The 25,811-nt window shown below is 34.7% G+C and overlaps 1 protein-coding gene across 2 annotated transcripts in view; it reads right to left on the bottom strand.

Moving 5' to 3' along the window:
• LOC132268172 (uncharacterized) overlaps positions 1-22,785 on the bottom strand; it is a 37,959-nt gene extending 15,174 nt beyond the window's left edge. The window contains exons 1-8 of one of the 2 annotated variants that reach the window (XM_059768950.1): positions 22,591-22,784; positions 21,670-21,784; positions 10,435-10,517; positions 10,178-10,253; positions 9,928-9,995; positions 6,874-6,958; positions 4,854-4,975; positions 4,686-4,769 (exon numbers count right to left, since the gene is read on the bottom strand). In XM_059768950.1, the coding sequence (XP_059624933.1) occupies positions 4,686-4,769; positions 4,854-4,975; positions 6,874-6,958; positions 9,928-9,995; positions 10,178-10,253; positions 10,435-10,517; positions 21,670-21,757 (606 nt within the window). In that variant the 5' untranslated portion in view covers positions 21,758-21,784; positions 22,591-22,784. Of the gene's footprint in view, positions 1-4,685; positions 4,770-4,853; positions 4,976-6,873; positions 6,959-9,927; positions 9,996-10,177; positions 10,254-10,434; positions 10,518-21,669; positions 21,785-22,590 lie in introns of both variants that reach the window. The other variant, XM_059768951.1, reaches the window with a different exon arrangement.
• Between the last annotated feature and the right edge of the window lie 3,026 nt (positions 22,786-25,811).

The following is a 25,811-nucleotide window of genomic DNA, read 5'->3' as shown; positions in this document are numbered from 1 at the left end:
AGGCCCTATTTGGCCTTGTGTAGTTTTTGAGGGATGCGTTCCCCTTTTGAGCGCCTTTTTATTCAAATATTACTCATCGAAAAAACAAAAAAGTGTTAAGACTTTAATTGATATCTGAGAGTACAGTTTCAATTTTTTTGTTTTTTTGAAGTGGTTAATTTTCTTTGTTATTTTTTGCTGAGGCAGAGGCTGTTGCTGGTTTTTGTTGGGTACAGCCACTGGTTTCCTTTTTCATTTTTTTAACGGGTTGTATGACATTAATACAAAAGCAATATGTACAAAGAACAAGTGAGAGCATCCCCTCAAATTGCATCGGGACAAGTGTAGGGTACAGCAACCGGTTTCTTTTGTTATTTTTCATTATTTCTGGATTTTGGAAATAGGTTTATTCTAGCCTTCTTGTAATGTGAGGGTATGCCCTCACTTTGATTTGAATTTGATTTCTTGGTTTTTTCTAATACGATCACTTAGGGAAAAAGAAAAATAAATATATAAATAATATCTTGTGAAAAGTTGAAAGCTAGCAAGACTGAGTGAACATTGTTGAATGCCTCATTCAAGAATCCCCTGAAGTTCACATCTACAAAAACCATTGGGCAATGGCTATCATTAGGAGTGGAGCAATGGGTTTGTGGTTCAAGCACCTTTGAGATAAATGTAACATGGAAATTAGGTTCATTTTGGGAAAGAGGTTGGCCTAGACCCTGACATTTATGAGTGATACCACGTTTTTAACTCATTAGGTTCAAATTTTCCCACGCTTAAGAGTTGGAGAACAGAGGCAGAAACCTTTAAATTTGTATAAAAGGAGGATTTTAAGGCTCGAGCCATGATTTGAGATATGTCAAATGACATGGACCCACTTGGACCATTGTATAATTGAGTTAAGTCAAGTTGGTCCATTTATGGGTCTTCACATGTGGAGTCCTGAAGCAGTCAGCCTTGAGTCTTTTAAGCGCTTTTATTTATTTTATGATAATGGGTTAAAAGATTAGAAGTATAGAAATCATGATTAAAACTTTAATAAGTTATGGATTCCCTTCATTATGACATAACTTTTTTCTTTTTTTTGGTAAATAAAATTTTATTAAAGAGCTTAAAGGGGGAGCAAATACTGATAATGACAAAACCTTACAGAGTCTTGTGAGTGATCCACAAACACTGCAATCTTCTGTAATTATGATGCCCAATTGCCTAGGCCTTACTAGTGTGACTGACCTCCCCTGAAGTTAGGCGAAAATACTGAGACGTCCCTCCTGAATGTATACTAAAATTATAGTCAAAACTGTCCTTGAGATTGTGTGTCTTTAACAAATACCCGTTTCATGAATGATTAATGCTGATCAGCGTCAAAAGTTACTTATGTCAGCAAAATATTTGTTTAGAATATCATTTTTAACCTTGGAAATGTGTGTGAAGACAATAAAAAACTAATATAAATGAAAGCAAAATTAGTAAAACTATAACTTCCATTAATACCCAACGGCAAAATCTGACAGTGACGGTCACTGTAATTTTTAAATACCTAGGGGAGGTCATTGTAATGTTGCTTAACTAAAGGAGATGTCAGTGTAATTTACCCAATTTTAAATCATTCATTTTCACACTCTATGTTTGACCCCAGTATTGTACTATCTTAAAATTCATCCACTAAATCTTTAACATAAGAAACACGGATATGGATGTGAGACATGGACATGAAATTTTTTAGGAAGACGTCCATACATCAAGGAAATGGTAATATAACATACAATTTTATCTGAAAAACATTTACAATAAATAAATAACATGTGGTTGTAAATTAAATTATGTTATTATGAAGTCTAAGCTGATGAACCCAACTATTGGAAGACATTAAGTGGGAAATGGTCTCTAAGATAGTCTCATTCGAGAACGAGCTCTGGACTTGGAAAGAAAGGACTAGTATTCAGAGAAGTAATTAGCACCTAACACAATGAGTTCAGGTAACATAAGCAGATCAGGCTCCAAACTGATACTATGAGCCTCACAATGGTTTCAATACTGGCACCGTAAACACGAAAAGGGAAGAACCATATAAAATGTCTAAACTAAATTATTTGGATGGTATGATTCCATTGGTAAAGAAGATGTTAGAAGTGCTGAAGAAAAGGTCAAAGTCAATTAAATTCACATGAATTGCATTAAGCTATTTCGATTTGCAAACTAAGGCTTTGTTTGGAGCCAATTATTTTGGGATTTGGAAAAGGAATAGGAATTGGAATTAAAATGAAATTCCATTTATATGTTTGGAACAAATTGGATTTAAAGTTGGATTTAAAATGGGAATTGGAATAAAAATAATATCATACCATTTTTGTCCTTGTTTAAATGATAAATGAAATATTTATTTTATTATAAATTATATTCCAGAGTTGCATCAAATAGACAAACAACGTAAATGACTACATGATAGAACTAAAACATAAAATTTATTTAACAAATCAATTAAAAAAAGAACAATTATTTATTTATTTATTTAAAAAAAAAAAAAAAAAAAAAAAAACTAACTTATTCAACTACCATCACCAACATACTTAAACCAACATATTTAAAAAAAGAATACTAAAATGTAAACTTAAACCTAAGCATTGATTTAATTAATAAGTTCATTTATTAAAGTATATTAATTACTTTGTAACAAAAATAATATGTATATTAACATAAATTTATATAAATATATATTGATAACTGATTAGTATATAAATTACTCAACATATCAATTACTAGTAATTAAAAAGTATGCTACTTAGAAATTGATACACAACAATTTATACACTAAAAAATTAACGAGTATATTAATTGATAACTATACTTTTGCTTATAGAATAAATTTTTAAATATTACTATATTTATTACTTTTTTTATATAAAAGGCTTATGAACTTGGCTTATAAAAGTGTAATCTTTATTCATTCAATCTGTACTGTGTAAATATAAGTTTTGTTGCACATTGTGAATTGTGAATGATCGGATTACATGAATTTTATTATGTCATACTTGTATATATTTTTTAGGTACAAAAATATAAAACTGATGGTGGATCAATTTTTTAGGTACAAAAGTACAAAACTGATGGTGGATCAATCTGCAGAACGCAATTTGAGATATTGGAGAATACCAAACAAAAAACGATGACATATGATTGCTAATGATTATATTTGATTACTAACTTGTACATGCTTATATTCTCAAGACTCAGAGATAAAGATACATATATATTACAACGACATTTAATAGGTTAGAGTTGATAGGTTAATTACTCCCCCTGTCCCAAAAAGAAAGTCTTTTGTTGTGAGTCACAGTTCCCAAAAGACTTTCTTTTTGGGACAGAGATAGTAATATTCAACAAGGTTAATTACGGAAATATCATCATTAAATAATATTTATGTTTCAAATCCCGTCAAATCCTAGCTTTTTAGACGGGATTTGAAACGCATTAAAAACGGTATTTGAAATCCCATCATTTTTAAATCCCATTTATAATCCGATGATTCCAAACAACGTAAATCTTGTTTCCAAATCCAAATCCCATCAAATCCATTATTCCAAACACAGCGTAAAGGGTTTTTATTTGTTAAGTTAGGATTCAGACCTCAATTTGAAAAGATTTGCATGGTACTCAATCGAAAAAATAAAAAATATAAAACCAATCAAATAGCTAATGCAACTCAACACAAAAATAAATAAATAATAATTAAATTAAATAACATTTAGGTTAAATAAAGGACCATAGTTTCGCATATTCCTCTTTAAGTTTAGGTGCATAAACTAGACACATCCACCTGATCTTTACATCCTTAACTCGCTTTATTTTTAATAGAACATACATTACAAATTTCAGTAATCATCATCATCATTGTCGTGTCGTCGTCATCATCATCCTCCTTGCCTTTATCCTGTATGAAAGGGACCGGCCACATGAATTCTCTTTTTCCATTGTTTCCTATTATATACCATGTCTTCTCTTAGATTTAATTTTTTAAAATAGTTTTTTATTCCTTCTGCCCATGTAAGCCTATGGTCGGCCTCTTTGTCATTTACCTTCCTCATTGCCTTTATCCTGTATGAAAGGGACCAGCCACATGAATTCTCTTTTTCCATTGTTTCCTATTATATACCATGTCTTCTCTTAGATTTAATTTTTTTAAATAGTTTTTTATTCCTTCTGCCCATGTAAGCCTATGGTCGGCCTCTTTGTCATTTACCTTCTAGGCAAACAACTCTTCCTCTTCTAACTGACGCATCATCAAGTCTACGATGAATATGGCCATACCACCCAAGTCTACTTTCTCTAATTTTATAATTTATAGGCACTATACCTAATGTTCCACTCACACGTTCATTATTAATCTTATCTTTTCTACTTACTCCTATCATACAAATTTCAGTAATCATTAGTTTCATTTTCATTAAATGTAACAAAAATACATAAACAGTGATATAAAAAGATAACATAAAATAATTCTCTTCCTTTAAACTTCCTCATTGGCTTTCCTCTAGTTACATTCAAAAAGTGCATAAACCATTACCCAAGACAAAAACTTTATCCAACTCCTAGAAGAACTGAAGGGCTCAAAAAATTCAGGAGTGTCTTGAGCTGTGTGTAATTTTTTTTATAAATGAAATTGAATTATATAAAAATAAATGAAGTTCGAGAAAACTGACCGCTTGTGCTACGAAAATGTTTAACCCATGAACCGATATATGAAAGTTCCCAGCAACCCTTTGGACATCTAAAACACCATAAATCTGCAAGAAAATTCTATACCATTAGTTATTTCATTAATATGAAATATGTTCAAATTCCAAAGTGGGACCAAATAAAAGACATACCCGACATCCTTCTCCAACGGAAAGTGCTTGCTTCACCTTCTTAATCATATTTTCAGCATCTTGATCAAAACCATGCAGATGATGTTTCTGATCTGAATTCTCAAGATTGTCTTTGTTGTCATCTGTTTTCCACGAGAACTAGTTTATTAAACAAAAACCATTCCGGCACAACATCCTAAATGAATTTAAATAACTATAAAGCTCAAGAAAATTAAATAGAAAATTCTGACCAATAAAGTACAATACATGAAAAAAAAAAAAAAAAGGTCATTATGCATGTTTTTTCAGTTGTTGCAGATTACTAAGAGCAGTGGACTAGATAAACAACTAACATTTGGGATTATTTGTATAAAGTTGATACTCCCAAGCTTAGATCATAATTCCATGCTTGGCAGCTGACTTTCCCAAGACACCAAGCAATGGCCGCTATATTAGAATACTAGAAAGAGAATGAAGAACAAACACTTATCAAAAAAAAAAAAAATGAAGAACAAACAAGATGGTTCATGCCCCAGTGGATATGCAATCTATATTGGATGACCAGACTATCAGATCAAATAGGATTTGGATTTGTTCTATACAATCTATACCTTTTTTTTAATGAAATTAGAATTGTTAAAATTTGGATGCGGAAATAAGAAATGCAAATAGGAAAAGGGAAGAGAGAAATATGGAGAACACAGGCATATACATGGTTCCGCACTAAGGCCTACATCCATGGACAAAGAGCCACTAAGGGCTACATTTCTATTATTCATATATGTATATTGCTTGAGTACAAAGAGCCTATATATAGGCACGGTAAAGATAAGAAAATATGGAAGTTGTACAATAGTCAAAAGAGGCACCATGATTGGTGGAGGATTTTACTCCACCATTATATAGAAATATTTATAATTGGAAGGAAATTGACCAGATCACCATGATTGGTTGAGGATTTTGCTCCATAATTATAAAAAAATATTTATATATTTCAACAAGAATAATAGATCAGATGTCCCAGTAACAACAAATTGGATTTGGATTTGGATTTGGATTTGTTTTATGTTGATTGACCAGACTATCAGATCAAATAGTAAACAGAATTATTTGACTATATAGGACTGTATAAACCTTTTGGGTATACAGACCAAGTGGGACCAAATCTTGCACAAAAGGACAAAAATGATGGTCTCAAGAAGAATTACGGCCAAAGGTAATCATGGGTGTAATCACCGCCTAAAAGTTGGGAATCTAACATATTAGTCCATTTCACATGGCCTTCTGGGAAGTAAAAACTATCATAAAAGTTCCCAACATTAAACATCTTTATAGAACAGCACTCACAGAATCCAAAATCCACTTTGAATATTCTCCAGTAGGGGGACACTCACCAGGGCAAGGCGACCCTATCCCCACACAACTTCAACTTCCTAGCTCAAAAAGTCATTTTGTTTATTTCAAAACTTCACCTGGTAAGCACCCCATATTCATATCAAAAGACCCACTAGCATGCTTACACTTGCACTAGTTCCTCAAACCAAGCACTCATATCCACTCATGAAAATCTCCCCCCAACCACCAAAAAAAAAGTGTTTTAGTATTTTTCCACCTGCATGATAGCCAGTTGACTAACTATTCAATATGATGTGCCCTCAAAGAAATCTACGAAGGACAACAATTATCAAATTGATTAAACAATAAGAACAAGTAGATTTAAAAGTCAACCAGCAATTAATCTTCATCATAAGAACTGGAGGACTAAGTTTCCTGACTTTAGATTCAAATTTACAATACCAGACACGATGCTCAAGAAGCTGTCACACTGCACCGATAAAGGTCCATTTTAATAAATTAACAACTACAAGCATGCATTTCTAATTCCAGAAACTCGGGTTTAGCCATCAAAATTCAGTTGGGATTGCACAAAACATACAGGGATAGCACTTACACTACAAATCACTAAAGAGGAGAAAAATAGAAGCATAACTAATTTCTTCCAGACCAAAAATAAATAAAAAAAATTCACCGATAACTTTACCATGCTTATGAGCAGTGTGTTCCTTTTCCACAAGGTCCGACAAATATTCAGTGCCAATGATATAGCCATCTCTATTCAGGCGAAGCTGCAGAAATTCTCTACTTGTTATCAGAATGATATACAATAACAATAGTGACTTGCATCTATGAGAGAGAGAGAGAGCAACATAAAAAAAATATGCCAATGGTGATTCTGGGGTTAAAAGAAAACATGAAAGAAGCATAGAAAGCTTGGAATAGAAAACGGAAAAGGATACTTTCAAAATTACCACTACCCGGTAGTTCTCAAAATAAATTCTCTAAAAGATTTATATGAAATTGTTATTCAGAGAAAATTCAGAGGAGCACCTGCGATTGGTGCAAGCAATAAGACAAGATTCCTTTTCAGGTCAAAGTTTCAACTATCATTTGACTCCAAAATTGGTAGTTAACAAGAAAAAGCATGCAATACACTGAAACACATGAATTTCTTCCAACACTGAAGGAATTCAGCTTGAACCTAAGTGCCCTATTTCGACCATCCAGGTGGCCAGAAGAGCTATCAGCGTGCAGAAAAACAAGTTGAGAGTGAATCTGGGATTAGTTCTCCAAATTAGTTTTCTGCATCCATTGATCCTTAACAGTTTTAACGAGCGATTGTCACATTTAGCACTTATGTGAAACTACAACACACCAGAATGCACCAATCAATCAGATCACACTACCACCGTGACATGGTATCCTAGTTCATTGTCACCCTTGCTTTGATACCAACTGAATGGGTTGGTACTGGATATTCTAATTATTGTTTCTTTATTATTGGCATATTTTATAATTATACTAATATATATATTAAAAAAAGTATAAAGAAAATATATTGCAAATGCATTATGTATGTGCTCTAGAGGAGCTATCAACCAATGGTAAATTATAAATTTGATGCTCTCCCAATTCCATTCCCACTCTACGAATTGAGCACTAACGTTTTGAACCTGGTGTCCCACATATTTTCCTCCATTGCATTTAGTTAAGTTCATTTTCTATATAAAAATAAATTAACATTCTGAATGTTAATTTTTTTTTTTAAAAAAATTCATTTTTAGAAGACAAATACTATCAAGTACAATGCATGTAGGTCTGAGAACAAGCTGCAAAGAGCTCATGCTTGACATGGTAAGCTGTTCCTTGAAGTTCAGACAGACCGCTGACTTATAATTTACAATTCATTTAGTAAGCAACCAGAGCCTCAGCCACCTATGGCTTATCAGCTCATTAGGTCGCAAACATAAGATTACACTATGCATTTCCAGATGTGATGTTTCATTGGATTACGGGAAGGGTTAATCCCTCCTCAAATTTTCTTTTTTCTTTTATGCTTCAATTTATATACTGTCATTATACACAATTATGTGACTATATAGGATTGTATATACCTTTTGGGTGCACCCCCTTTGTGCTCCTTAATGAAATTTACTCATACATAAGAAAATAGTTCTTTGGCAATCAGAAAACTGAAAAGTTTTTGTCAAATCAATTTTCCTTTAAGATATACATAAATGAGGACGGGCCTTGGTGCAATGGCAAGTTTGCTTACGGGTTAAAGACAGAAAACAATCTCTCTGCATGCGGAAGTAAGGCTGTTTACATCTAAGATCCCGCAATGGCAAGAGCCTCGTGCACTGGGCTAGTCCTAGCCCTTATATACACACAAGCATATAATAAGTAAAAGTCACTCGAGAATTACAAAAACAGAATTCAAATTCACCTCAAGTCAAGGAGTGCCAAGTATGAGCAACTCACTGATAGTAATGTCCTGATCTTAATCACAATGACCTTTGCTAGCATCAAACCTCAGCCAAGCTCAAGCAAAATATAAACATGACTAAGGAAACCCAAATAACTTTATTACACTCATTTAAACTCTAGCCCTAAAAAGCAATGAAGCCTTTGCCAAAGACACAGAGGAAAGGAATCCGAAAGACGAAAGAAAATCAAAGAATTTTGTTTAGCTAACAAAGAGAGGACACTTAAATTAAAAAGAAAATAAAAAATCCACATGATGCATATAGATGAGATGTTCTAAAAATGGATATGACAATACAGGGCCAGGAAAAATAATAAAATAATAAAAATTAACTGCCATTTGCAAATAACCGCACCACATCATAAAAACTTTACTGTCACTAAGAGAATTACATAACTAGACCTTACAAATTGAAAATGGCAAACTCAAATAAAAAATAAAAAACTCCTTAATTATCACACTTTTGTGAATGGTTCCTCATACAATAAAACCCTGATCCATCATGGCATTAGTTCAAGTTCCTTACTGGTTGGATGGATCATATTTTTGTTCACGGTCAAAGGAACGCAGAGAGAACAAAGAGAAACCACTTTATATTCAAAAAGGGTAAAACCATAAAATACTGCATCATGTACAATGGTGCCCCACACAACTACATTTTGTCATCCTCTCAACAAAAACATGGCAGTAGAAAAATATTTGAAAAATCGTAATAATTCAGATGATTATTTAACAAATTATAAACAAGGATAGAATTGCCATAAGAATAATAAATTACATCACATGCATCAAATGTTACGTCATATCCATTCACTTTTTAATAGCAAAATGACATTAAGGGGAAAAATTCAGCAGATGATGTGCAGCATGTCATTCTGCTTTCTTTGTTGATTTTCTCCCCATGCTTTCTCCACGGGCTTTTAAACTAAGATATGTAAATATATGCATTTTTACATTCCTATTTCAGGAAAAATTAATAATAATAATAATAACAATAATAGTTAATTCCAAAACACTCAAATAAAGCCATCTTCACATGTATTTTGGGACCCAATATTCCAATATCAGTCTGCAATCGATTGTCTATTTTGATAGGAATAGATACCTGACGAAAATCCAAATCATTATCTCTTTAAAGCCCTAACAAAATGCTGCTACATAAGTATGATTACCTCCTATTTTCCATTCACACAAATACAGCATCAAATAGTAAATCAAGTTCAAATGCAAATATAATATATATTATCTTCACAAGAAAAGCAATCGTCTTACTTTCCATATATTCGTATCAAGATCCACTTCATGATTGCCTGACATATCAATGGCATCCACACTCAACACTGCAAAATAATATATATATATATATATATATATATATATATATATATATAAATACATACATATATAAAATAAGTATATGTGAGCATTTAAAAAATATATAGAGGCAAAGAAGATGAGAAAAAGTGGTAAATAAGGGACAAGAAAAACATGGCAGTGAAAAATAATAAAGGAACATGCTAACCGTCACAAGGTAAGGAAGGGAATGTCATATTTATGTGGATTGGAAGAGTTTCACCGCGTTTTAAGTCAACAGCCATCTGGAAATATGAGTAATTCAAAGTCCAAAATTGAAAAGAGATAAAGACTGACAAAGATCCGGCAAGTAAATTGCAGTGTAACTCCCCAGCAAAAGTAAGAGAATGAGGAAAAAAACCTGGGCTTCAAAAAGAATGAAGACAACAGATTACATGCAGGGAACTCAGTAAATTAATAACAAACCTGATGAACTGTGTACGTGGAAAGATAATATCTCAGCTCATGCAAGAATAGTGTGGCCATTATGACTAGACCAACAATAGAGACTACATGGATCAAAAGACATGAAGAGGCTCAAGTTAGTAACTAGAATCAATATTTTAAGTAATAGACTAAAGAATAGAATTGTTAATTTATTTAACATAAACTATTTCCAAAATGTCCATACAATGTGTGCATGTCATTTTGAATTTTTAAATTTGGCATCAAGCCTCTCCATTGGGTAAAATTTGTTTCAGAGGAATGTTCACAAATCCGTTGAAGCTTTTCATTTGTTTTTTAATTGAAATATAATAAAATCATTTTGTTGAAGAAAACAAAGCAGGTAACTGATTCAAATCATATCTGAAAAAGAAACAGAAAGAAAGAACAAGTTTCCGTATAAAAGAGTGTAAGACTCCAACTGAACAAAGCTGCTCATGAACAGCTCATGCTTGGCTTGTTGGAAAGCTTATTTGTATACCAATTAGACAAGAAAAGCTTAAGCTTATGTCGCAGGCATGATTACTTAATAAGCCAAGCTAGATCAACACCAAGCTTCAGTTGCATAGGCATCTAACCGTTGGTACAGACATCAAGAAAAATCTCTTAACATGGTCCATCATACGTCGAAAAATAAAAAAATATATGACTTATTCAAGTATAATATAAACTTAAATCATTATTTTACATTACTCAACAAGAACAAGATTCAGACATAGAAGCGTATTGGATAAACCATCTTAACAAGCTCCATTCAGATCATCTAAAAGAACTAAGTTGAGAAAAATACAATTGGACCAAGCTTGAACATGCATTTTGAGTTTGAGATAAACTGTCCCCCTTTCATCTAGTATTTTGAATAGGCAACGCACGCACAAGCAGACGAAGGAACTGGGTCATGATAAGAACAGTCAATCAACGTTATCCAATTTGAGTAGGCCAGAGTTTGGTCCGTGCTGGATCCAAATTCTACTAAATTAACCTTGAATAGCCTTTGCAGCTCTACTAAAAGCGGTGGAAGGATGACAGAAACTCTATAAAAGGACTATACCATTACACAGATGTGCCCAATCCCTATACACTTGGCCCATATGAACTCCCTTGATTGTTAATGAGATCAGGAAAAAGCCACCAAGACAAAAGCAGTTAACCACTTAATTCCACTTCTTCCCATTACCTCCATAAATCCTCCCATCTCTCCTTCTAAATCACAATCAAAGATATGGTTTCCATATAATTATTTCTTATTCTCCCCTAAACTTTATAGCTCCATCCTGATCCCAAACATCATCTGTTCCAAATAAAAATAAAAAAGGCATACTGTTTCCATTTTTTTTTTTACAAGTATACTGTTTCCATATATAATTAGAGAAAGGACGATAAAGAAGAAGGTGTTAACAATTTCATATTGACATTTGCGAAATCTACAACAGTTCACATTTCTTCCCAAAATCACATCATTGACCAAAAAAAAAAAAATCAGAAAACCTCCTAGCAGTTAAAGAAAGCTGCAACGAAAGAAACCAGAAAGCATCCTGTATCGGAAAAGAAACATTGCCATTGTCCTTCAAAGCAACACAATAGGTGATGCAGCAGCGGGTAGGGGCGATTCAAAATCAGAATTCAAGTAGAATAAGAAAGAGATTGAGAGAGAAAGGGAATAAGAATAGAGGGAAAGAAATCAGAAGAGAAGAAGAATTTAGAAGAGAAGAAGAATTCAGAGGGAGAAGAAATCACAGATAATCTCAAATTCAATATCAATAATAATCATAAAAAGCTCCCTTTCCCAATGTCTGAACCAACATATAAATAGACATCAAAGAAAACCCTAATCAACCTATTACCATAAATAAAACCCTAAATTGCTGAAATATTCCATAATAATAATAAATAAACAAAAATCCCTAATTCTATCTTTCTTTCCCACGTCTCCAATAATAGGCATGGGCCGTATGGACTTCAAGCTCTCGGGCCAGGCCGGTTCTTCATCATTCCCTCCTGGTTGAGAAGAACTCTCCTCCGGAGAGTAAATGCATAAGTATATCTCCAAAAAGTAGGGGTCAATACTCCGTCTGGTATTTAAAACTGGAAAACCCTTCCATCGAACAAGGTAATAGTCAATATCTCCAAGATGAGGGCCATCACTCTGATAATCAACAATATCCTTTGTCCAAGCCATATAATGCGACTGAAAAGATAGATGAACTAATGTCGGTGCTGAGGAAAATGTAAATCCACCTGTAGGAACACATGCCAATAAAATAGGAGACTCAAAGGTGCCTCGGTTAGGTAACAAATACTCCACATCAAAATTTGAACTAGTACTTATATCCAAAGACCAGTTAAAGAAATACGCATTAGGTCCTGATTTTTGAATGATGTGGCAAAGTCTATCAATTTTGGCATCTTTCATCTGGAAGGAGTTTTTATGACAAGGTTGAGGTAGTGCACAAATTATAGCATAATCTCCTTCAATAAATTCATGATTCCTATGATGAGCATGTGCAATGAGTTCATAATTCTTTTTACTCAAGACAATTTCTTGTCGCATATTGGCATAAAAATCATGAACAAACTGAACGAAGAAATCAACAAACTCAAGTGAATACATACATGGAGGTGAAGGAACATGATCAATGGACTGGCATGGAAATGAATTATAGACAATTTTGAAAAAATAATTGCCAGTAAATTGATTTGTTAAACTTGTATAGGCATATTCCATTATGGGCAATAACAAATTCCAAGTGTCTAGGTGCACATTAGTAAGAAAACTGACCAACTTTCATAGACCTTGTTTCACAACCTCAATTTTTCTATCATTCAAAGGACAAGATGCAAAAGGAAACTTCAAATTTGTTTCTAAGAATGTCCAAAGTGTCTTCCAGAAATTACTGTTGTACTTGACATCCTTGTTTGACACAATAGACTCTTTTTCAGACACATCTTGACCAATAGAAGTGACTACTTCAGCAAAATCAATGGACAAAAGGACCATGGATGGTAGAGCTGAAAGACAAGACTTAAGAATTGTGGCACAATTGTTCAAAACTTTTTCTCCTAACTTGTAAGATTGAGGTGAAATAGTTTGATTTCCCCTCTTAACACTAGTTAGAAGAGGACGAAGTAGCTCTACTGATATATGGTCGCTTTCTTCCAGGACAAGAGTCATAATTTTCTCCATGGATGAAAAGACACTATCGGAGTGATAATAACCTATTTCCCTTAAAAAGTGTTCAAACATCTCAACAAGTAATTCATTACATTCCAAATCAAGCATAACCAAACATGACTTGACATTTGCAAATGTGTGGATAATTTTGATCCTTTTACCATAAGATGGACTAGTTGTATCAGATAAATTTTCAAAAGATGATACAGTCATCTGAAATACTTCTACCATTTGATCATCATTGTAGGGAAAATCTGGTGCTGTAATCCTTGTTAACTCACTAAGGCATGAGGCCACTGCAACTCTAACATCACAATCTGAATGCTGTAAAAATTCTTTAGCAATTAAAGCCTTCATTATTGGAGAGAGTGCAGCTTGCATTGAAGCACATGGGTCCTAGTTTACTTTGCAAAGCAAGTGATCAGTTTTGGTAAGCAACCAAAGGAGCTGACCGATTGAGGATGGAGGTTGAAAAAGCCTATTTCCAATTTTCAGAAGTTGTTGTTTCAAATTTATTTTCAGTGTTGTTTTTGTTTCCCTTTCATTTTCACACCAGTTAATTATATTTCCGTGTGATGGGAAGCTTGGTTTAGACTCAACAATCTTAACCTTGCTTGGCTTAGAACAAAGACATTGGGGACACAAAACGATGTTCTCCTCTGACATCGTTAAGAAGATGCATCAGCTAGGTCTGGACAGAGTTTAAAGAAGGTTGTTGATGGCTATGGTGGAAAGGTATGACATAAGAATGGTAGAGGATAATGCCAACATAGAACTCAAATTGAATTAAGTAAACTAAATTATAAACTAGAACAATGCACAACTAAGAAAATCATAATGCAATAAAATCGATTATGTCAAAATTCATGCACTGATTGTAAGTGTTGAGGTGCAAAAATAAGGTGGAAAACCTTTGGCAAGAAAAGCACTCGAAGGAAAATAATAGTAAAAGAAATAAATAATTTGGTTCAATAATCAAATGGGTTCAATTAGGACCTTTTGCAATTTCTAAACCAATCAAAAAGATAAAAGTACTAAAACAATTTTCAAGTGAAGAATGTGTACCTTTTCCGAAGTACTGTGTAGATCCCAATTGAATGCTCCGAGTGTTGAAGATTGAATTCTGTGCTCTCTTTTTTTTTTTTTTTTTTTTTTTTTTGGGCTTGGTTGGGTTTAGGGTTGATGTTGGGATTGGGATTGGTGCTAGGGTTTGTAGACGGCTTGTGTTTGATGACTGATTTGGTTAAGGTTACAGTGAACAGTGGGTAAATACTATGATGGTTGTGATGGATGATGGCAGCGGCAGTGGTGGCTAGGGTTTGCTTGGGTTTTAGGGTTGAACAGTATGGGTTTGATTGCTGTGAACAGTAGAGTGCGGTTTGGTTGTTGTGAACAGTAGAGAAATCTATGGACCTTTCCTCTGATACCAATTGATGCAGCAGCGGGTAGGGGTGATTCGAAATCAGAATTCAAGTAGAATAAGAAAGAGATTGAGAGAGAAAGGGAATAAGAATAGAGGGAAAGAAATCAGAAGAGAAGAAGAATTCAGAGGGAGAAGAAATCACAGATAATCTCAAATTCAATATCAATAATAATCATAAAAAGCTCCCTTTCCCAATGTCTGAACCAACATATAAATAGACATCAAAGAAAACCCTAATCAACCTATTACCATAAATAAAACCGTAAATTGATGAAATATCCCATAATAATAATAAATAAACAAAAATCCCTAATTCTATCTTTCTTTCCCACGTCTCCAATAATAGGCATGGGCCGTATGGACTTCAAGCTCTCGGGCCAGGCCCGGTTCTTCGTCAATAGGACTTGACAAAGAACACTCCATACACTTGGCCCATATGAACTCCCTTGATTGTTAATGAGATCGGGAAAAAGCAACCAAGACAAAAGCAGTTAACCACTTATTCCGCTTCTTCCCATTACCTCCACAAATCCTCCCATCTCTCCTCCTAAATCACAATCAAAGATATGGATTCCATATAATTATTCCTTATTCTCCCCTAAACTTTATAGCTCCATCCTGATCCCCAACATCATCTGTTCCAAATTTAAAAAAAAAAAAAAAAAGGCAAATTGTTTCCATATATAATTATAGAAAGGACGATAAAGAAAAAGGTGTTAACAATTTCATATTGACATTTGCGAAATCTACAACAGTTCACATTTCTTCCCAACATCACATCATTGAACAACAAAAAAAAATCAGAAAACCTCCTAGTAGTTAAAGAAACCTGCAATGAAAGAAACCAGAAAGCATCCTGTATCGGAAAAGAAACATTGCCATTATCCTTCAAAGCAACACAATAGGACTTGACAAAGACCACTCCAGATTTGTCGAAAAGCCAACCCTTTATACCCCATCCAATCTTGTAAAACCCTTCAAATAATGCAGTTTATACCAATCCACTGTAGATGACTATAATCTAACTAGATCTAGCATATCCTTTCCAAAATAATGAACTGTGTACCGCTCCATTGCAGAATCTAACTAGATATTGGAAAAATTCAGCATCCTTCTCTTCAAGTAGTTATGAAGTTTCAAAATCTGGTTTCACTAATGCAGATGATGCAGTGCATGTGAGGCTCAAGTTGTAAATCAAGATCCAAAAAGTATACGTGCGGAAAAGAGTTCCACTTGGGATCTTTCTAACTTAATGTAGTCTCACAACTAATCCCACTTTGTTTCTTTCTGAAGTTAATATTGTGATGTGTGTTCTCTCACCTATTTAAGAACCAAGGCTAGTTATGGATTTTGCAGACACAAGCAGTAGTGATGTCCAGGGGTCCTATTTTGAGTCTAATCATATTATTGGATGTTTATATACCATCCTTAGTGGATTTAGTAGAAGGGAGGAGTGTAAGGTTGAGTTTGGGGAGATTGTGAAGATGGAGGAGATCTCATGGAGACAAAAGTCTAGAGCACTCTGGCTTAAGGAAGGTGATCAGAACACGAAGTTTTTTCACCGAATGGCCAATGCACACAGAAGATGTAACCACATTGGGAGAATGCGATTTAATGGGGTTACAGTGTCTAGAGAAGATGAGATCCAGGATGGGTTCGTGTCTTTTTACAAGCAGCTGTTTGAGGAGACTTCCAGTTGGAGGCCTTTACTTGATGGGCTTGAGTTTGCAGCAATCTCGGAAGGTGATAGAGACGGGCTTGAAATGCCTTTTGGGGAGGAAGAGGTGTTGGCGGCTCTGAGGAGCTGTGATGGGGATAAAGCTCCTGGGCCAAACCGGTTTACTTTAGCTTTCCTCAACAGAATTGGGAGGTGGTGAAGGCTGAGCTGATGGGGGCATTGGATTCTGTTTTTCTGCATGGTTCTTTTGAGAAGAGCCTCAATGCTTCCTTAATCACTTTTATTCCCAAAAAGGGCGGAGCATGTGAGGCGAAGGACTTTAGACCCATTAGCCTTGTTGGGGCAGTGTTTAAAATTATTGCGAAAGTCTTAGCCATTCGGTTGAGGAGAGTTCTCGATGAGGTGATCTCGGACTCCCGGAATGGAGGGCGTCAAATTCTGAAATCAGTTTTGATTGCTAGTGAATGCATCGAGGCTAGGGCATGAAGTGGTATTCCGGGGGTTGTATGCAAGCTGGATATCGAAAAGGCTAATGATCATGTTTGTTTGAATTTTTTGATGTACCTGATGAAGAGAATGGATTCTAGGCAAAAGTGGAGGGCGTGGATTCTTTTATGTATTTCAACTTCTCGGTTCTCTATTTTAGTTAATGGGCAGCTGGTTTTTTTGCTAGTTCTCGTGGCTTGAGGTTGGGGGACCCTCTTTCCCCATTCTTGTTTATTATCGTCATGGAGACTTTTAGCCGTCTGATGGGGAGGGCGGGAGAACTAGGGTTCATTCATGTATTCTCGGTAGGTAGAGCTCCAAATCAATTGGTCATCTCCAACCTGCTCTTTGCAGATGACACCATTGTTTTTTTGCGATGCTAGCCTCCTTCAGTGCATATTGGCCTGCTTCCAAGTTGTTTCCGGGTTGAAGATTAACATTGTTAAAAGTGAGACTCTACCAATTGGGGAGGTGGATGATATTCATGCCTTGGTTGATACTCTGGCATGTGATGTTGGCTCTCTTCCAATCTCCTACTTGGGACTCCCTTTGGGAGCCTCGTCAAGGAGAGTTTCTATGTGGGATCCGATTGTTGAGCAGTTTGAGAGGAGGCTTGCAGGTTGGAAGAAGCAATACTTGTCCAAAAGGGGGAGGGTTACTCTTATGAAAAGCACACTCTCAAATCTCCTGACCTACTATATGTCGCTCTTTCCGATGCCTAAGACAGTAGTTCGAAGACTCGATGATATTCAGAGGAAGGAGGAAGATTATGTGGGGCGGTTTAGGAGATGAGTTCAATTACCACTTGGTTAACTGGGAGAGGGTGTGTTCCCCTATTAATAAGGGGGGTTTGGGGATTCGAAGGCTGGATGTGTTTAGTAAGGCGTTGGGCAAGTGGCTGTGGAGGATCGGGGGAGAGAGGTCCAAGCTTTGGAGGCGTGTTATAGCTTGTCATTACGGGGAGGGTGATGTAGGGTGGATTTCTAAAGAGGCTAGAACCCCGGGCTATTGGAAACTAATCCGTAGAGGTTGGGATGAATTCTCTAAACGTATTCGGTTCAAAGTTAGAAACGGGAGTAATGTCAAGTTTTGGGAAGATAGATGGCGTGGGGATTCGGCTTTAGCTAGTAGATTCCCTCGTATTTACTAGATTGATGTGTTTAGAGATGCTGTGGTCGCTGACTATTATCGTCTCGATAATGGGAGGGTGACTTGGGATGTGCAGTTCAGTAGACAGATTCATGATTGGGAACTTTTGGAGGTTACAGACTTCCTGGCCTTCATTTATAGACAAGTGGTGGTCGGGTTGGGCATGGATGAGATGCTGTGGGTGGGTACCTCGAGAAGGGTGTTCGAGTTTAAGTCCTTCTACAAATGTATGTTGGAGCATCCTGGCCTATGTTTCCTTGGAAAGCCATTTAGAGGACGAAAGCTCCACTGAAGGTGGCATTCTTCTCTTAGACAGATGCTTTGGGAAGCATCCTTACTATTGATAACCTTAGAAAAAGAAGTCATATTGTGGTTAACAGGTTTTATATGTGCAAGAAGATGGGGGAATCTGTCAACCATCTCCTTATTCATTGGTCTTTTGGGCTATGTTTTTGGTTGCGTTTGGTCTTCCATGGGTGTTCTCAGAATCCACGGTTGACTTGTTAGAAACTTGGAAAGGATGTACAGTGGAGAGCCGAGTCAAAGATTCTTGGAGGGGTCACTGCCCTCTGTATTTGGTGGAGTCCATGGCGCCAGGGGCAGAGGGAAGGGGGGGCTGGCAGGGGCCATGGCCCCTCCTAATTTTTTTGGAAATTTTTTTTAGTATAGCTAAAAATATACTAAAAATAAAATAGTATGACATATATGATATAAAATCTATACTTGGCCCCCCTCAGATTTTTTTTTTTTATTTCTTTAATTAGCATTTAACAAAGATAGTTTATATATAATGTAAAAGAACGTGATTTAAATCGTTCCATAATGTGACTATCATAAATCCTTCTAACTCAAGCACGATTCTTTCCATAACTTTATTATCCTAAAATTCCATCTCATACATGATTCTTTCCATCACTTTTTTTTTTTTTTTTTTATTTTTATTGGAATGTTTTTATAAGAATTCTATAAGAAATTAATTTTTACAAAATCGATGATTTAAGAATCTAAATTCTTATTTTATTAATTTGTTTGTGTTTTTTTTTCCGGCAAATAAAGAGAGTTATTTAATTGATTTTTTTTTAATAATTTTGGCATAAATCTTATTTGTGTTTGGTTAGAAAGTTTGATAAAAAAAAAATTTCTTTAAATAACTAGTTTTTTTTTTATGAATAAATTAGGAAAAGTTTAGATAAGATATATTTTTGTATGAATATCCTACATAATATATTTATTTTTTTTTCAAAAGTTTTAGCTAGGTTGTTGTTTATAATTTTGGCCCCCCCAACCTCAAAATCCTGGCTCCGCCCCTGTATGGCGCGAAATAAATAGGAGATACTTTGAAGGAGAGGAGTCTCCCATTTGGGCTATTAAATACAATATTCTTACTTCTTTATTCTTTTGGGTAAATGTGCGGGATTGAAATTCAATGGATTGTCTTTTGGATTTTGTGGATAGCTTAAAGCTATAGTGTCGATTTTGGTCAGCTTTTGTCTTCTTTGGGAATGCTCCCTTTTGAGCGTCTTTTATAAAAATCTTACTTATCAGGAAAAAAAATAAAAAAATAAAAAAATTGCACATTATGTGTTTCAAACTAGGGTGTGAGGTTAAAAGAATTCACGACCATAACATCCGCTTCCTTTACATAACTCCCATTACATTAAAATACTGATACTCCACATCACATCCGCATCAGCAATAGACTCAATTTTGGCTTCTTTTTTCATAATGTTTTTCAAGCAAGGGTGAGGTTAAAAGAATTCATGACCATAACAGCCGCTTTCTTTACATAACTCTAGGAAAAGGCTCAAGGCGCACTAAGGCGCCAAACGCCTTCTAGAGCCTAAGTGCAAGGTGCAATATAAGGCGCGAGCCTGATCCAAGTAGGGCGCGAGTATAAAATAATGCATATTTAAACATATAATATTATATATATTCATAATCAAGCACTAATTGCAGTTAATGTAAGCAGTGAACCATAAATTTAAGAATTTTGTCAAATATTTCATAAGTTTAAAACAATACGATATATGATATAGAACCTTTTAATTTAGTAGTCATTAAGTAAACAAGAAAATGATACAAATAAATGATTAAAAAATACAAGGCGCGCCTTTTTTGAGCCTAGAGCCTACTAAAAAGCGTAAGCCTAAGGGCTTTATGTGAGCCTGATTGAAAGGGTCTCACCTGTAGTAGGTTGAGGCGATCTAGCTGAGCCTTGATGAGCCTGGGGCTTTTTTAGAGCCTAGGCGCACCTTTAACAACTATGCATTACCTCAAGTATATGTTACTCCACATCACATCCGCATCAGCAATAGACTCATGTTTGGCTTCTTTTTCATAGCCACAGTCATTTCATATGCCATTATAAAGCGAGTAGAGGGGAAATTGACTAGGTGGTTGAGGAAAATTTATGCGTAGATAGTTGCACTTCAGTGCTTATATTCTCCTGTTACTTTAGTCAGAAATAACATTTGTCATTTTGTTTACATGTTAGGTTCCTGAATGGAATGATTTGATCCTTACTAGCACAAGGGAGGGCACCTATTCATACATCATTGTTAGCTGTGTTGGAGTGGATGATGCTCTATACACAAGCTTACTTTGATGTGAATATGTATATCATGATGCATGACTGGTAGTCTGCTTATCATGCCTAAATTACAACAAAAGAAATATATGAGAATCTTATTAATGTTATCACTCTTGAAAATGTTAAAGAATATGTTGGCCGATTACCTAAAGAGTGTTCAATTAATATTGGCTCACCAAATAGAAAGAATACATGTTGCTAATATTTTCTGACGCATTCCTATAATGGCTTCCTAGCTGATCTCATCTAAATGGAATAAGGAGGCCCAAATAATATGAACCTTTTCAAGGCACTCTTAACGATATTTTAATATAAAAAAATACACAAGAAAATAAAGCACAGATAAGCTCATGGCTACTGATATGGTGTAGAACTGCTTGTGATGCTTGTCCAAATTAATAAGACAGACCTAGTTATTTTCTAGAACTTAAGAAACTTAGTTGGTCAACCTTCATATTTCAAGAAGTATTACGTTCTAAGGTTTTGGAAAGGTAAAACCTAAAAGATTTTAGATCAGATAATCCAGTAGATTCCAAGCTTTCAGTGCCATATACAAGATGGAAAAATAATAATAATAAAATAAAATTAAAAATCTGATAATAAAACCAGGAAGTGCCTAAATCAGCAGACTAAACAATGCATGTAAGGTATCACTTATTTATGAATACAGAAGAATGCCACTCTAACAGAAAATCAATAAACCAATCAAGCATTGGTACCAAGCGCTCCCGATTGTGTTTTCTGCAACAAGTGCTCCTCCGCACGCGGGAACGCATCGAGGTTCTTTAATGCTTGTTTTACACGCATCCTTCCTCGTTCACAGTATAAAATTACCTGTCATATCCATAAAAGTTTTATAATTTATTCTATGAATGACTATATCATGTTTCAACAAGATCAATGTTGTCTAAAGCCCAAAGCGACCTCAAAGTGCAAAGATCCTATATGCCTGTAGCACTGGGCAAAAGCACAACTAATTTCTTAAAAAAGTTTATAAGCATCTTGTAATTTGTGTGTGCATAGATATAATACTTAATAGACTAAATCAGACATAACCACAGAGTGGCACAGATAATGATCAGAATTCAACATTATGACTGAAGCTGGAAAAGAAAACAAATAACTACAGAATAAGGCATAACAACAACAAAAAAGGACCCACCTCATGCAAAAAAAACCTGTAAATTGTGAATTAGTAGTTTTGAGGGGGGAGTGCAAAAAGGTATAAGCAGGAGAATTTGATAAGCCAATGATTATTTTTCGTGTTTCAGAATGGGGGCAACCAACATGTTAACTAATCAATTAAGATAAATTATATCAGATTTTGCAGTTTTTTCTTGGATAATAATATGAATACTAACAACACCTCTCTAATTCAAACTTCAAATATACAATATTTAAAATTTAAAAAAAAAAAAAAAAAAACAAACAAAACCCTAATCGCTGTGAATCCTGATAGTATCAACGAGAAATGAGCGAATTGACCGTTGCAACAATATCAAAACCGTCTAAAGATAAACACTTGAGTAAAGAAAGCAACGAACTTATTATGTACAGTAATTAATCAAACTTCGAAAGTAAAATTCGAATTGAAGGTATGCAAACCAGTGACGTAGTAAGGATGGGATGCTGAAAATTACCTGATCAGAGCCCGCCACAGAGTCGCCGAAAGTGTCTAATGGAAATTGAAGAGAGAGTCGGCGATCGGCGCCAGACAAGACATACAAACATACTTAAGAGAGAGTCGGAGAGGTGGCTGGTTAAATAACTTAAATTGCAGTCCGATTAGAACAATGTCTCTAGCAATTGGAAAAATAATACTAATTGCAAAAGTCCTAAATTTTCCCCTTGAATTATCAAAATTTTGACTATTAGCCCTTTTGTAATTGACAATTACAATTAGCCTTTTCGTAAACTACACCCGCAGTTTTTTAATCGGTCAACACGGTTAACAAAAATTTTCAAAATGCCCATATTACCCTTCTTTATATGAAAAGACAACAATAGCCTAAAAGTTGTTTAAAAACTCTTCCAACCAATCAACCAATATGTCCCCATCTTCCCCAAATTAATGTGGATTTTAATAATATGAAGTAACTTTTTTTTTTTTTCTAAATGATGGAAATTTTATAAATAAAGCAATGGAGTACAATTACAAAAGAGACCTAGCCTCTAAAACTACCAACATTCACAAGGAGAAAGAAGGGTAACATAGGGGACAAAACCCTAACCTCAAATATGAATAATGTCTCTTTCAAACCTCTCCACACCTTTGTAACATAAGAACATTGACAAAAGATATGATCTTTAGTCTCCACATGACAATGGCAAAAAGCACAGGCTAATACTAAAGACACACCTCTCCTTTACAGATTGGTACTAGTAAGGATGGCATCTTGAAAGACAAAAATAGTATGGACAGACCATCTAGGTCTACCCCCATTCCAACACAATTTAGCCTAATTCACTACAGGTCTAGACATTCTGCAGGCCTCCCAAACAAGTTTGAAATAGAACTATATTTTCTACCATAATAGCTTATCTTCACCCCCATTAATTTTGAAACAGTTTGAGAACTAAAAAACTTAATTGTTTCAGGAGGAAACTTGAGATAATCCCAGGCCTGATATAAGACAAAAAATGCCAAATCAGCACTCTTCTTAGGACACAACCTTCACAGCAATCTGTGGTCAAACTCCTGAGAGAGGAAGCCCTCACACCAAGGATCAAGGAAGAATTTGGTTGAAGAACCATCCCCAATTCTGTATGTGATGACCGTGCCATCCTTTTCTTTTTTTCACGTTTTTTATTTTATTTTATTTCTTTTCGTCTTCGGGTCATTTGGGCACAAGACCGAGTCAATTGCTTGGGGATGACTTCCGACACTTCATTCATTCCATACTTGCACGTTTAACCCTCATATCATCATGAATGTGTGTTGCACTTGTATTCACTTTTATGTGTTTTTTACTTTTATTTTCATTCTTGGGGTATTTATGTAATTATTTTTTGTAGATATTTTTTTTTGGGGAAAAAGTGCGATTATGTTTTGGAGATATTTCTATTTTGGGATTTTTATGTGATTCTTAGATTTTAGAGGGGTCATTTTGCAGTTTTGGAATTCTTTTAGGATATTTGTTAACTATAAATATCCTATCCTATCTTTTTCCTCTATCTCTCTCCATTTCTCTTTCTTCCTCCATTTTTGTTTTTATCTTCTTTTTACCTTATCTCTTCATTTTGGCTAGCTTCCATCTAGCTTTTGGTGTTACCATAGAAGGGAGAAAGCTCGAGGACTCCATTGCCGACATAACCCCCACTTTATTTTGGATTTGGAACATCTTTATTTTCAAATTTCCTAGGTTGTTATCCTAGAGTGAGGTAGGGGGTGTAGTATAACTTTAAACTAGTGTTTTCTTTGTGTTTTGGAGTATATATATGTTGTGCTTGTATAATGTGAGTTGTGAGGGTTTTCATCATATTTTGCTATAACTTAGATCTACTTTAATGTTTTAACAGGAGTAGACGTAGCTTTATAAATGGTATACTCATTGATATATCTATGTGGTTATAAGATTAAAATGTGTTTTTGGAATAGTTGACATTTATACCCTCATCTATATATCCTATTGCATGAGATTAGTATATGATTCATATTTAATCTTACGGAAGTGTTGTTTAATCTTTGAATATGAATTCATATATATGAATAGATGATTGTTTAAGTTGTAGTAGGTTGTTGAGGATAAAATGCTAATATGTGTAAGTTTCATTAGCTTTGATATCATATATATTCATTGATGCCATTTGTACATATTTCTAAGCCATTTTAGTATTGGAGACTATAGGGCATGATGGTGTGTGTCGTCGCGTGTGCACCAAAGTTACAATAAAAGTATAGTCAAGTTTAAATTTATAAAGTGCCACAACTACGTCTAACTACTAATATAGTTAGGGTAAGTAGGGATCATCCCAAGGGATTGGGTGCGTGCTTCGAATAGAAACAAAGTCGGATTAGTAGGTCTAGTGATCAAAAGATTGTTTGTTTGGTTAATCAAGCTATAATGTAAACAAATTCAATGTAAAAAAATTAAAATAAATAAAAGGTAGAGAACAAGAAAGAGAGGTCTTGGGATCTAGAGGTCACCACTAAACACCACCTTTCTAGACACTCAATGTTTAATGAATGAGGGGAAATATGTGTTGCAATACAAAGAGGTGTGATTGATTGAATCAACACGCATGGATTGACTAATTAAGTATACATTGTCTAGACAACCTAGTGAATAGCATAATATATCAAACTAAGTCATTATTCCTTTCTTTAAGCTCACAATCAACACACTAACAAGTTAGAGAATTATACTACTTGCATTCATAAGTATGAAACATCAAACAACAAGTATGGATTGTCCTCACATCTAGGAAAATAAGGCAACTACACTACATCTAAGCTAATGACATGAAAATTAAACTAATTAAACTAAGGTTAAAGGCACAATCCATCAAGAAATGAGTATGAATCATCAAACAAATCTCAAGAGTACACTATTTAAGCACTATGCCTTGACAATCTCTAGATTCATAGCATCAATACACATAGAAGTGCATCAATATTACAAAACCAAGAGATAAACACATGAACATCTATTCTAGCATACATAAACATATAAATAGAACGAAATGATCAATTGGAAGTATTAATCAACACAAATCATTGTAAAAACAAGATTCATATATAAATCAAATGTCAAGACAAGATTATAACACAAATCCCCTTAAAATACAAAACATCAAGGTCTAGAAGGCATGCTTAGGGCTAACTCTAGCCCCAGAAGATGTTTAGCCACTCATTGATGTT

The sequence above is a fragment of the Cornus florida genome, unplaced genomic scaffold, assembly GCF_030987335.1.
Source record: "Cornus florida cultivar Cherokee Brave unplaced genomic scaffold, ASM3098733v1 CherokeeBrave_3.0.0_Hap2_Chr08, whole genome shotgun sequence".
In the NCBI taxonomy this organism is placed as follows: Eukaryota; Viridiplantae; Streptophyta; class Magnoliopsida; order Cornales; family Cornaceae; genus Cornus; species Cornus florida.
Note: the sequence above shows the minus strand (reverse complement) of the source record. Positions and strands in the feature narration are given on the sequence as shown.